This window comes from Micropterus dolomieu, linkage group LG21 (assembly GCF_021292245.1).
Source record: "Micropterus dolomieu isolate WLL.071019.BEF.003 ecotype Adirondacks linkage group LG21, ASM2129224v1, whole genome shotgun sequence".
In the NCBI taxonomy this organism is placed as follows: domain Eukaryota; kingdom Metazoa; phylum Chordata; class Actinopteri; order Centrarchiformes; family Centrarchidae; genus Micropterus; species Micropterus dolomieu.
Genome location: NC_060170.1, coordinates 14,435,730 through 14,448,496, shown reverse-complemented (window position 1 = coordinate 14,448,496; position 12,767 = coordinate 14,435,730). Strand labels below are relative to the sequence as shown.

Below are 12,767 nucleotides of genomic sequence, written 5' to 3'. Positions count from 1 at the left end.
CCTAGACTGCCGGGGGATTTCCCATGATGCACTGAGCTCCTCTCTCCTCTACTTTCTCTCCCTCTGTATGCAACCTCATCCCATTATTGCATGTTACTAACACAACTTCTCCCCTTTCTGGTAGTCTTGTGCTTTCTCGTCTCTCTCCTCTCTCCTATCACTTCCTGCAGGTTTTCTGGCTATGGAGCTGTGGAGTCTGGATCTGTGGTTGCGGGTCACCTGCTGCCCCCGTGTTCCTGCTCGACACCCTCTGCTGCAACGACTATTGTTGCTAGTCTTATTGTTATTATTGTTATTATAATCATTAACATTACGATTGTTACCATTAAGACTATTATAAATATCTGTACCATTTTTCATTTAGTCTATAGCAACATCACCTTCACTGTCTGTACCTCTGTGTGTATATTGTGTAGGCTGCCTCCCTCCCCTCTCTCTCTCCTTACATCTCTCTCTCTCTCTCCCCCTCCTTCACCCCAACCGGTCGAGGCAGATGGCCGCCCACCCTGAGCCATGGTTCTGCTCGAGGTTTCTGCCTCTTAAAAGGAAGTTGCCTCCTTGCCTCTGTCGCCTAGTGCTTGCTCTTGGTGGGAATTGTTGGGCTTCTGTAAATAACATCACAGAGTATGGTCTAGACCTGCTCTTTTATGAAAAGCGCTGTGAGATAACTGTTGTTGTGATTTGGCGCTATATAAATAAAACTGAATTGAATTGAATCTTTTCCTTCCCTTCGCCTCTCTATTAATGTGCTTGGACACAGAGCTCTGTGAACAGCCAGCCTCTTTAGCAATGACCTTTTGTGTCTTGCCCTCCTTGTGCAAGGTGTCAATGGTCGTCTTCCCCAGTCAGCAGTCTTCCCCATGATTGTGTAGCCTACAGAACTAGACTGAGAGACCATTTAAAGGCCTTTGCAGGTGTTTTGAGTTAATTAGCTGATTAGAGTGTGGCACCAGGTTTCTTCAATATTGAACCTTTTCACAATATTCAAATTTTCTGAGATACTGATTTTGGGGTTTTCATTAGTTGTCAGTTATAATCATCAAACTTAAAAGGAATGAACACTTTAAATATATCAGTCTGTGTGTAATGAATGTATACATTATACAAGTTTCACTTTTTGAATGGAATTACTGAAATAAATCAACTTTTTGACGATATTCTAATTATATGACCAGCACCTGTATATGCAGTGGACGATAACAACAAGTACTGTATGTAAGTACAAATATGATTGTCCTCAGATGGTCAAGATTGCGTGTAAGTTCCACACATGAAATCCTGAACAAAATCAAACCTAACTAGTAGTAATGTTTAGCTAAGTATTTTTATGCTAGCAAGTTAACGTAACTTTACAGTAGGTGCACTGACATGTGGATGTTATGTATAATTTTAAGGTGTATTTAGAGCTTTGTGGTGGTGTTTCTAAATTACCAAGACATCCTGTAAAATGTCAAGATCCTGGTAAACTTTATTATTCCACAAGGGGAAATTCAAGTGTAGCATATACAACACACACATTGTTATTTGGTAAATTGTTGTTAATAATCGCATGCCATATGTTCATGCAGAAGTTGATTCTGTGTTTGATATTGTGTTTTTTGTAATTGTTGATTGAGTGGTGAGTAGTTTTGCTGTGCATGGGCAGTACAACAAAAAAAAACAACAATATATGGCTGGAGGTGAAGAGATCTGCAAGGAGTCGGGATTGTAACAAGTTTTTGACCGTGCATTTGCTAAACAGGATCAAGTGTTGTTGTTTTTTTAAATGGTGGGCAGCATAGGCTGGTAATGGACCAGGCCTTTTGTAAAATCTTGATTAAAAAGTTCACTCAAACCTTTCCTTGACTCTTGTGGAATTTTAAGTAAACTGGGTACACTGAATTGTGGATATTTGGACACGAGTTCAGAATCAGAAATACTTCATTGATCCCAGAGGGGAAATTCTTTTTTCACAGTTGCACACTTATCAAGGCATCAGGAATAGAAATAATAATTAAAAATAGGCAGAATAAAGACTATATAACCGTATAAACATAAAATATAAAGAAAAATATAAAGGAGTGTGAGTATGTACAATATTTACAATATTAAAGAATCGTTATGGTATTAAATTGTTATGGTGAACAATACTAATGAATAAATAGCAGCAGAGAATATTGCACATTAATTATTAAACAGATAATACTGCACAAAAACAGGTAATAATGTCCAGTATAAATAACTAAGGGCCCATGTGTCAGCCACAGAGAGGGAGGAGTTATAGAGTTTGATGGCCACAGTCAGGAATGACTTCCTGTGGTGCTCTGTGGTGCATTTTGGGGGGATGAGTCTTGCACTGAAAGTGCTCCTGTGTTTGAGCAGCACGTCATGGAGTGGAGTGGGGACATTGTACAAGATGACATGTAGCTTGAACAGCATCCTCCTCTCTGACACCACCGACAGAGAGTCCAGCTCCACACCGACAACGTCACTGGCTTTGCAGATCAGTTTCTTGAGTTTGTTAGCGTCCGCTACCCTCAGCCTGCTGCCCCAGCATGTAACAGCAAACAGGATAGCACTGGCTATCATAGACTCATAAAACATTGTCCGGCAAATGTTGAAGGACCTCAGGACCTCTCTCCTTAGATCCCCAACCAGCTCCTTAGTCTTTGTCATGTTGAGCTGCAGATGGTTCTGCTCACATCATGTGACCCAGTCCCCCACCACAGCCCTGTACTCAGTCTCATCACCCTTGCTGATACATCCAACCACAGCATCAGAAAACTTCTGAAGGTGACAGGACTCTGTGTGGTAGTTGAAGTCCATGGTGAAGACGTTGAAGAGAAAGGGAGAGAGGACCGTCCCCTGCGGGGCCCCAGTGTTGCTGACCACGCTGTCTGACACACAGTGTTGCAGGCGCGAATACTGTGGTCTGCCAGTCAGGTAGTCAACAATCCAGGACACGAGGGGGGCATCCACCTGCATCGCTGTCAGCTTCTCACCCAGCAGGGCCGGCCAGACGGTGTTGAAAGCGCTGGAGAAGTCAAATAACATGACCCTCACAGTGCTCGCCGGTTTGTCCAAGTGTGCGTAGATGTGGTTGAGCAGGAAGAAAGGAATTATTGGTCAATAAAGTATCCTGTGCAATGCTAGCATTATAAAATATACATCCTATACAATATACAGTATACAATATAAATAATCTAATATAATAAAGTCTTATAAATCTGATCAAATCTAACTAAACTGCTGTAGGCACAAATGATTCGCTGTACCTTATTTGAGTTTTCTGCACTGGGATTCGACCTTTGACCTACTACTGCTCCAGAATTTCATGAAGGGGACATTGAGGATCTGATCAGCCTTCTTTAAGAAAAAGTCATTGTACTGCTGTGTTGCAAACACCTGATCAACTCTAATGATCCGACTTGCTGTCATGATCATGCACTGCAGTTTGGCATGATCTTGAATATGCATGTTCCCGAAGGTGCAGATCAGGTCAAAGAAATTAAACACTCAACAACCTCTGTTGTAGTTTGTTAGACTTTATCCGTGCGCCTTCATTGAATCTTAAGTGATCATTAATTTTAACTCCAAGGTACTTGTAAATTGAGACCCACTCATTTAATTCACCATTAATCTTGGAAGGGGAGACTATTATTACTATTAAAATCTTTAACCATCTCCTTTGTTTTCTTTACATTGACCTCTAAGTTAGCTGAACACCACTGAATAAAACTCTGTGTCTCCCTCTCATAATCCTCAGCTGATGAATTGTCAGATTTTAGTAACCTTACCAGTGCTGTGTAATCTACATAATTAAAATAAGCGTGAGCTGAAGCTGTAGCCGGGCATTTATTGGTGTACAGAATGTATAAAATGGGGTGCTCCTGTAAGAATTTGTTACTCCACAAAATAAGCTTGGTATTCACTGCAAGATCCACCAATTTGTCCACCAACAGGTGGGGTTGGATGGTATTAGACGCACTGCTAAAATCCACCAATACAAATAAATAAATTATTGATCATAGTCAGAGGCACATCTTCAACACTTCTTCCTGCATGGTAGTCAAATTGGTTTGGAACCAAAAGCGGTGACACCTCAGATTGAATTAACATAATCTTTTCAAAACCTTTTATCACTGCATATGCACAATTATAGACCTTTTTTCACAGGTTGGGGACTCTCCCAGTGTCCAGTGACAGCTGGAACAGGTTCTGTAAAGGCCATGCCAGCTGTTGCACACATGCCCCTGAAGTCTTACAGCAGATGCCCTCTGGCCTAATAGCTTTGCAAGGATGTGATCTTAAGAAATTACATTATCCACATCTGCCATATCCTTCTCTTTCATGATGGCCTTAGCCTGTTCTAAATTAAAATCACGTGTGTCAAACCTACAGTAAAGATTATTTAAGTAATTTGCCATATCGAGTTCATTTGCAACAATCATTCATTGCCTCTTAGGCGCATGGCCTGCGATTGTTTGGAATCCCTGCCATGCTCTTCTAGCATCATCTTTAAAAACACATTCTAATTTTTCTTTATATGATACCTTACAATCAACCACCTTGCTTTTAATCTTTTCTGCAGAACAAACACATTTTCTGATTAAGACGTTGGTTAAAGTCAAGGGTCACCCAGGGCTTGTTGTTTGCTTGTAGCTGTTTTACACTGTTTCTAAAGTGTGTTCATGAAACAAACATAATTTATTTTGCTTGAGCACCACAAATCCAGCTACTGCCATGGGAAGGCATGAGATTGCAGAGTCCCTGGAACCAGTCCCCCAAGTAGCGTTTCTGTGTCAGTCCTCATTGCTACTGCCTACAGGTGTGCTGGAAGAAGAAGTGATGTTGCTAGTGCAGCTCTGAAGCATTAAAATCCAAAAGGACACAGTAAACTCATTGTCGACTGTCCCTGTTATGCTAACATCACATTGTGAACAACAAATCTGTGTTTAAACTATAGAAGCAATCTTCTGGCTGAGACAAACCAGCCCCTCCTCTCTCTACCATTGGGAGTGTAACGTAAATTTTGATTATTTGATGATTCGTGTGTTTATTGTTGTTGGAGAGGAGAGCAGAGCAGAGCAGAGCAGAGCAGAGCAGAGTAGGAGACATGTTGTGTTTTTGGAATAGTCTGTCATCAATAATTATTAACTTTTGCAAGACATTTGTTATGTTGCTGTCATGATAATAATACATTAGAATTTCTAGAACATGTCTCGCCAGGAGTTCAGCTCTATGGTTTCTCCTGTGTATGTTGATTCTCAGGTGTTTTTCAAGTTTGTGGTTTGAGTAAAACCTTTCCCACGAGTGCTGCAATTATGTGGCTCCTCCAAACTGTGAGTTCTTGTGTACTTCTGACCACAAACCACTAGAACTGAATCATCTCCCACATATTTTACAAATACAACACTACGTCTCTTTATGCAACCATACACACCTTGACAAGTCAGACACACCACAGTATCTTTTCCCACAGGTATCTCAACAGTATGGCTTCTCACCTGTGTGTCCTCGTGTGGACTTTAAAGACACTGCTAATTCTGAAATCTTTTCCACATATCTTGCGTGAATGTGGCTTCTCATCTGTATGTGGTTTCAAAAGAGCTGATGTCTGAATTCAATACATGCATCCAGCTGCTTAACGCTACTGTTAAGTTCCCACAGTGGAAGTGTGGGAGTTTTTTGTTCTTTTAACTGATGGGATTCATTCAAAATTATGTGTCTATTGTCAGTGGCAAGGATGTAAATCTACCGATTCATTGCACAGAGACATCCTTTGTAAACTACTATTTTTAACAACCATCTTTTTTGTTACTTTGTAGATAATACTTTTACATAAAAAATGTAACAAAGTATTTAGGATTAAGTAGAAATACAACCATGTAATACATAGTACATTCAAAATGTTAAAAACAAAAAAGTACTATAAGAAAAAGATATATTTTAAAAAAAGACGTTACATGGATTATTATGCAGAATGGCCTGTTAGTGCCATATAATTATATACTATTTGATTACTGATGCCATAACGTGTAGCACTTGATGTAGTAGCAAGTGTAGGTGGAGTGCAGTTTTACCTATGTTGCAACCATAGGATGTAGGATTAGATAAAGTAACTTTAGCTGTTATGTACATGTTTTTGAGGTAAAAGAACTACAATACAGCTTACATGGAAATTGTTTCATGCTATTTTTAGATTTCAGGCTTGTTTCCCATCAACCAAACTGTATCTACTGTAAAAAGTGGCATTAAGCTGTTCACAAAACTCTTTGAGAACAACAGGTGCGTTTGACCTCATGCAGACTATCAATTCGGCGAAAACCAGCCGCAGTCATCTCGAACGCACCTATTATTTGCTTCAATTTACTTCCTTTTTCTTCTTTGAGGTTCATCGGCAGCTTGCATCCTTCGTGTTGCATTACTGCTATCTTCTGGTGGTAGTTAATGTCTACATTGCCTCCCCCCCACAGATTTGTCGTCATCCCTCTTTCTCTTTAGGAAGCTGACCCAACATCTCTGCCTTGTCCACTTCCACCACTCTCTGGAATTCTCTTTAATCCTGCTTGTTAGCCTGAGGTTTTTTATTTCTTCCATCATGTCCTTTCTCTCTAAGATATAGTTCCTGCAACTCAGAAGCACATATTCTACAGTTTCTGGTCCATGACAACGTATTCAAGAGACTGGTCAGATGTTTTCCTATTTCTACAGTGTCCTCTTCTTAAATTAGTCACTATGTTTTTCACAACATCCAATCTATTTTGAATAAAATGTGAACTTCTTCCTCTTATCTCCTCTCAGTGCTGCTGCCACTGATTTTCATTCCATATGATGCCCTTTCCCACCTTGATATCTAAGTTTTCCTTTTTAACACCTTGTTTGGCTAGATTTTTCACCTCTCATTACCCAGAATGCCAATATGTGCAGGAACTCAAATTAATGTGACCTCAGCGCCTTCAGTTTTTACTCTTGTTTGTGTTGACATTATTTCAAATTTCCTGATGATTTCTGGATGCACCTGCCTTAAGACTGTACTGAGTTACAACAGACTAGAACAGTATACACCTTCGAATTTGAAGTTTTTGCATATCCCTGCTCTGTGGATAGGAACTGCAACTGCAGAACCTGTATTATCAGGATGTTTTGATCCGTCAATAAAAAGCTGCACATACTCTGTATGTCTCAACTGTCTCTAAATTCTTTTCATACAGTTTCAAATGAGAATTGTGGTAGTTTTCTCTGGGAAAGTATATTATTTTCTCTATAGTGGCATTTAACTGATGTCTTTTTGAGCTATTTTGAAAACAATTTCAAATAAAAACTACTACAACTACTACTCATGCACAATGGTCCCTTTCAGTGTTACTGAGGCCAGAAAGTGTACATAGCATCTTTAGCAACAGCTAGTTGAGGTGGAACAAATTATTTTTTTAAAAACATAGTTCACATACTAATTTATATTTTAATACGGTATATTTAATAAGACAATTATAAGGTTTAAATTTTAAATCTTAATCAGCAAAATAACTATGGCTGTCAAGTAATTGTAGTGGCCAAAAAAGTACAGTTGTCTGTGAAATGTAGTAAAGTAGAAGCATGTGTAACATAAAATGAATGTAATCAATCATACCTCAATTTTTCATTTATTGTAAGTGTTACAGAGTTCATATCTGTGTGGAATTTACATGAAAGACAATCAATCTGAAGACAATCAATGTGAACATACAGTAAGTACTTGCACCACTGCACTGATCGACCTACTAAACAGTTTAAAATCATATTTTAACACAACTTGTAGCCGGTAAGCTGTAACATTACACCTCTTACATGTTATAATTTATTCCCTCTGAACATAACTATTCTTATGTAAATACATGAGGTCAGAAAAACAGCGTTTCACTGCCCTAATAATGACAACAGAAGTGACCCAACACCACTTGTCAGAGAGGGGTTCACGATCCACTCATAAGAAAACGAGGTAAGTTCAACAAAACTTGACATTGTTGACAATGTACAACTTGACTACACTAAGATATCGTAACCTCTTGTCAATATGAAATGTATACATTCAGTTACAGAGATGTAGCAAAGGTGTATTTAATTCAGTAATAGAACACGTCTGCACAGGATTTTCAACTCTATGGTTTCTCCTGTGTATATTGATCCTCTGGGTTTTTTTCCCCCCCAAGTATATTATTTGAGTGAAACTTTTCCCACATGAGCTGCAGTTATGTGGCTCCTCACTTCGTCTCCCACATATTTTTCAAATACATGGCTACTTGCTTGTATGTGAGCTTATATGCCTTTAACACCTTCGCAGTGTAATTCTGCTTCTCATGAGTGCGGACTGTTCTCATGTTCAAGTATATGTGTTGCAAGTATATGGCTGCTCACTTGTGTGGACTCTTTTATGCCTATTCAGCGACGACATGTCAAAGAATCTTTTCCCGCAGGTCTTGCAAACGTACGGCTTCTCACCTGTGTGAGTTTTTATATGCCTTTTCAATGATGAAACAATACAGAATCCTTTCCCGCAGGTCTTGCAAAGGTACGGCTTCTCACCTGTGTGGGCTCTTCTCATGTGGATTGTCAAGTGACCACTCTGACTGAAAGCTCTCCCACATGCATTGCAAGTATATGGTTTCTCACCTGTGTGGGTTCTCATATGCCTTTTCAATGTGGATATGTCAAAGAATCTTTTCCTGCAGGCCTTGCAAGAAAATGGCTTCTCCCCTGTGTGGATTCTCATGTGCATATACAAATGGGACTCATACTTGAAAGCTCTCCCACATGTGTCACATTTTAAATACTTTTTACCCATGTGAGAAATAAGGTGAATCTTTGACACAGGAGAGTTGTATACATTTTTACTGTCTTCATTCTTGCCTCTTGCCTGATCTTGTCTCTCAGCTACATGAGAGCTGTGAGAGAGGAGCTGGTGGTCTCTGTTTGGTTCTGGTTCTCTGTGGTCACTTTCCTCATAAGCAGGAATCCACATAAAGGCATCAGTCTCCTGCTTCAGTACGAGCTGCTCTCCCTCCTGACTGCTGCAGAGTTCCTCCTGTTCCTCTTTAATCTGTGGAGGCTCTGGGTCCTCCTGGTCCAGACTGGAGTTCGTCTCCTGAACACAGAGCTGCTGGTCAGCAAGAACCTCCTCTTCCTTACAGACATGTTGCTGTGGGAGCTCTGGAGGGCCAGAGAATAACGTTATTAGGTACATGGTACCACTGTGATGGTAAAGAAAACATGCAGACATGAGAGCAAATCAACAGCAGTACACTTTTAAACCACTGCCACTTGGATTATATATATATGTTGTTTTGTTTTATTAACGCAGAAGTAAGGAGCCACATAATTACACAGGGGAAACCATCAAGCTTTGTGCAATGTTTGTTGTACAGTGAGGTCATTGTTTAATAAATAATTGTTATGCAGACATGCGAGCAAATTAGTTCAGTATATATATTTAAACAATTTGAGTCACATATTTTATATATATATCAATAGAATTCATCTGTGATGTGGTATTATTGTTATTATTATTATTATTAAGCTTCACTCACCTGTCCTGTGTAACTGTATTTCAGGTTTACAAACCATATCCAGCAGTCTGCGCTGACGATCGATCTCTTCCTCGTACTGGACGATAGTTTTTCTAAAAACTCCAAATATTTCTTCAGCAGCAGCAGTTAGTCGCTCGCTGACAAACTCTCTCAGAGACTCAACTGAAGACATTGTTGCTTAATTACAAATGAAATAATTAGCTGACTTACGACTGCAATATCTTCTTCCAGTTAATTCAATGCATGCAGCTAGCGCTACTAGCGCTTGTGTTGCTTACTTCCGGTGCGTGTCACACTGTTAAGTTCCGACAGTGGAAGTCATCCATCATCTTCAACGCTCTAACCCTATCCGTGCCAGATCCGTGCAGGGTCGCGTTGGGGTTGGAGCCAATCCCAACAATGGGCGAGAGGCGGGCTACCAACTGGACAAGTCCCCAGTTCATCACAGAGCTGAGACATAGACAACCAACCATCCGACCGACCGTGTACCGTAGATATATGTGTGACAAAAGAAAAAAAATATACGGAAATATTGTGATTGTGATTCATTCAGGTGACCAGTGTTATTTTTGTCAAGCCTCTCAACCATCAGCAGGTGTTACCATCCGCCCTAATTCAAAGGAGACATTGCTCACGTCAATTGAGGGTAGATGGATAATCAAATTAGATAACATCTTTTTTATACTTTCCATAATAAGACAACTCAGGCAAAGATTTTATTTATGCAACTTTGTATGAAGGTAGAAGCAACAAACATAAGTTAGCACGCACGGTCATTTCAGGAGAATAGTGATTATCCAGATGACCTGCAAGATCAGTCCAGCACTAATGATTCAAAAGAGAAATTGCTTACAGAAATGTGAGTAATACAGTCATATAAAGGATAAAACAATGCTAGTTTAACAAACCTGAGGTGTTTTTTAAGTATGTGATTTGAGTAAATCCCTGTGTGGGACTTACTGTGTGGGATTCACCGATTTGCATCAGTGCACTGGCATAAAAAAGTTCGAGATAGGATTGATCCAATCAAAAAAGTGTGCAGTGTGTTTCAGTTTGAGATGAACTCGAGGTGAATTGTTTCTAACATTTTTGCATCTGTAAAATCCATCCCATATGTTATTTAGAAACGTGACCAATCATTAGGTATAAAATTGGTTGAGTCTTCCCAAAGTGTTTCTCTCATCTGCACTGCTGCCAGTGGCACGTCAGCTAAGGCCGAGGCGTGTCACAATAGATTAACATGGAGATGCTACACATTCGTCCGAATTCCTACCAATCAAGTGTTTGGAAACCCAACTTTTTAAGAGACCAGACCCATGCAATTCCCTAAATATGCTGTGCCACTATAAAGTACCCATGTAGAACACCTAAAAACTAACTCGCCTTAAGTGGTGACATGGTATCAGTCGGTGTGAAGACGTCTGCCTTCCCCTTGGATTCAGCTCGTCAGCCCCACCAGTACTGCTAGCAAGACTGGTGAGCAAACTTCTTAAAATAGTTTTTTTCTGTTAAATGTGTGAGGGGTTTATACAATTGTAACTGAACACAGATAACAGGAAAGAACGACTGGTTTAAGGCAAGGTTGAAGCCCAGTTTTATTTGATCTTTTGTCAGATACATTTTAAGAAAATCCAAAGAAACATTTCCTCAGGTGAAACAGACTTTGCTCCCTAATTTTTCTTTACTAACCACAGCTGCTCCATGGTCACCAACATCCTTTCCTAACAACCACTTTTTCAGACTCATCTGAAAACTGAAATATAGTCTATTAAAATGTACACTATGTGCACAGGTCAGCGCTGTATACCAGTTTATGTGTGTGGATTCTATTCAATGCATACATGGTGCAGAATTATTTCCCGCAGGTCTTGCAAAGGCACTGCTTCTCACCTGTATGAAGTCTTCTCATGTGCACCGTCAAGTGATCACTTTTTTTTTTTTTTTTTTTTTTTTTACCTTTGCGAGTATTGCAGTTAAAATCTGACCTGGTACAGTCTTATACATTATTTATGTGACTTCTTTTTTTTGTTACATTTCTTCTGTGGTTCTGCGCTGTACAGTTGCTGTGGGAGATCTGGAGGGACAGAGAAGAAAAGATAAGTTACTGTGATGTAAAGAAAACATGCTGAGGTGGGAAGAAACTAACACTAGCATAGCTTTAAACCATTGGGATCACATATAAACCGTATTCATCTCTATTGTGTTATTAAAATTAAGCTTTACTCACCTACCCTCTGTAACTTTATTTCAGGTTTACAAACCATATCCAGCAGTCTGCGCTGACGATTGATCTCTTCCTCGTACTGGACGATAGTTTTTCTAAAGAAAACCCCGAATATTTCCTCAGCAGCTGCAGTTAGTCGCTCGCTGACAAACTCTCTCAGAGACTCAACTGAAGACATTGTTGCTTAATTCTTTCTTCTTCTTTGTTACGTTTTCTGGCGAGTGGCACCCAGCGTTAAGGTGCATTACCGCCACCTACTATGTTGGAGTGTGGACCAGAGTTTCTATCCCTTGATAAATAAATAAACAAAACACAACAAAGATTAGTTACTGAGTTATTTCACTGTTCACTAAACCCTATTGATCAATCCAGTTTCTTTCAAATAATGAAATAGTTTCCCTACCTCAATGTCAAATAAATTTATTTAGACTCAATTCTTCCTGTCCAACCTTACTGATTTCCCTCCTTAATGTTTCTCGTTCCCGAGAGAATTTTTGACAGTGAAGAATTACATGTTCTACTGATTCCTCCATTTGACAGTGTTCGCATAATCCTGAAGGGTGCTTGTTTATTAGGTGCAGTGTTTTATTAAGTCTAGTATGCCCTACCCTCAGCCTTGTCAAGATATTCTCCTCTTTATTGATTCTTCTAGCTGTCCTTCCTGTGCCCACATCCTGCTGTAGTGTATAGAGATGTCGCCCTGTATTTCCTGTATCCCAGCTGTTGTGCCACTCCTTAATGATGTTTCTTTTGATTATTCCTTTGGCTTCAGATTTACTGAGTGGTACGCACAAGATCTCTCTGTGAGCTGGGGTCCACATAAATGTTATCAGCATGTTCATATTTTTAATTCTGTACGTTTCATAGATCTCATTAACCATGTCTTGCCTGCTGTGAGATGTAAATGACTGCAGTGAGATTATTGCAGAGCATGAGTCTGTACGCAGAATAACTTTTTTAATTTGTAATTCTTCTATCCGCTGTAATGCGGTTACAAT

The 12,767-nt window shown here is 39.6% G+C and overlaps 1 protein-coding gene and 2 long non-coding RNA genes across 4 annotated transcripts; 1 reads left to right on the top strand and 2 right to left on the bottom strand.

Annotated features, from left to right (window-relative positions):
- Positions 1 to 7,606: 7,606 nt before the first annotated feature.
- LOC123959633 (zinc finger protein 239-like) lies at positions 7,607 to 9,877 on the bottom strand. The gene is made up of 2 exons (XM_046033800.1): positions 9,546 to 9,877; positions 7,607 to 9,168 (listed from the first exon to the last, which is right to left on the bottom strand). Exons 1-2 carry the CDS (start codon positions 9,715 to 9,717, stop codon positions 8,342 to 8,344), a joined length of 999 nt encoding a protein of 332 aa, XP_045889756.1. The 5' UTR covers positions 9,718 to 9,877; the 3' UTR covers positions 7,607 to 8,341.
- Positions 9,878 to 10,701: 824 nt separating this feature from the next.
- Positions 10,702 to 12,074, top strand: LOC123959637. The gene is made up of 3 exons (XR_006822352.1): positions 10,702 to 11,021; positions 11,606 to 11,675; positions 11,797 to 12,074. It is a non-coding gene; the product is annotated as an uncharacterized LOC123959637 (long non-coding RNA).
- LOC123959638 lies at positions 11,123 to 12,002 on the bottom strand. Of its 2 annotated transcripts, none has more exons than XR_006822353.1 (2): positions 11,773 to 12,002; positions 11,123 to 11,619 (listed from the first exon to the last, which is right to left on the bottom strand). It is a non-coding gene; the product is annotated as an uncharacterized LOC123959638 (long non-coding RNA). The 2 variants fall into 2 exon arrangements; XR_006822354.1 differs by having other exon boundaries at positions 11,777 to 12,002.
- Positions 12,075 to 12,767: the final 693 nt, after the last annotated feature.

Bases quoted from the DNA above. Each gene is read 5' to 3' on its own strand.
- LOC123959633 (XM_046033800.1), bottom strand. From the start codon at position 9,717: ATGTCTTCAGTTGAGTCTCTGAGAGAGTTTGTCAGCGAGCGACTAACT. The intron at 9,169-9,545 runs GTGAGTGAAGCT...CTGGCCCTCCAG, and splicing joins AATACAGTTACACAGGACAG to AGCTCCCACAGCAACATGTC.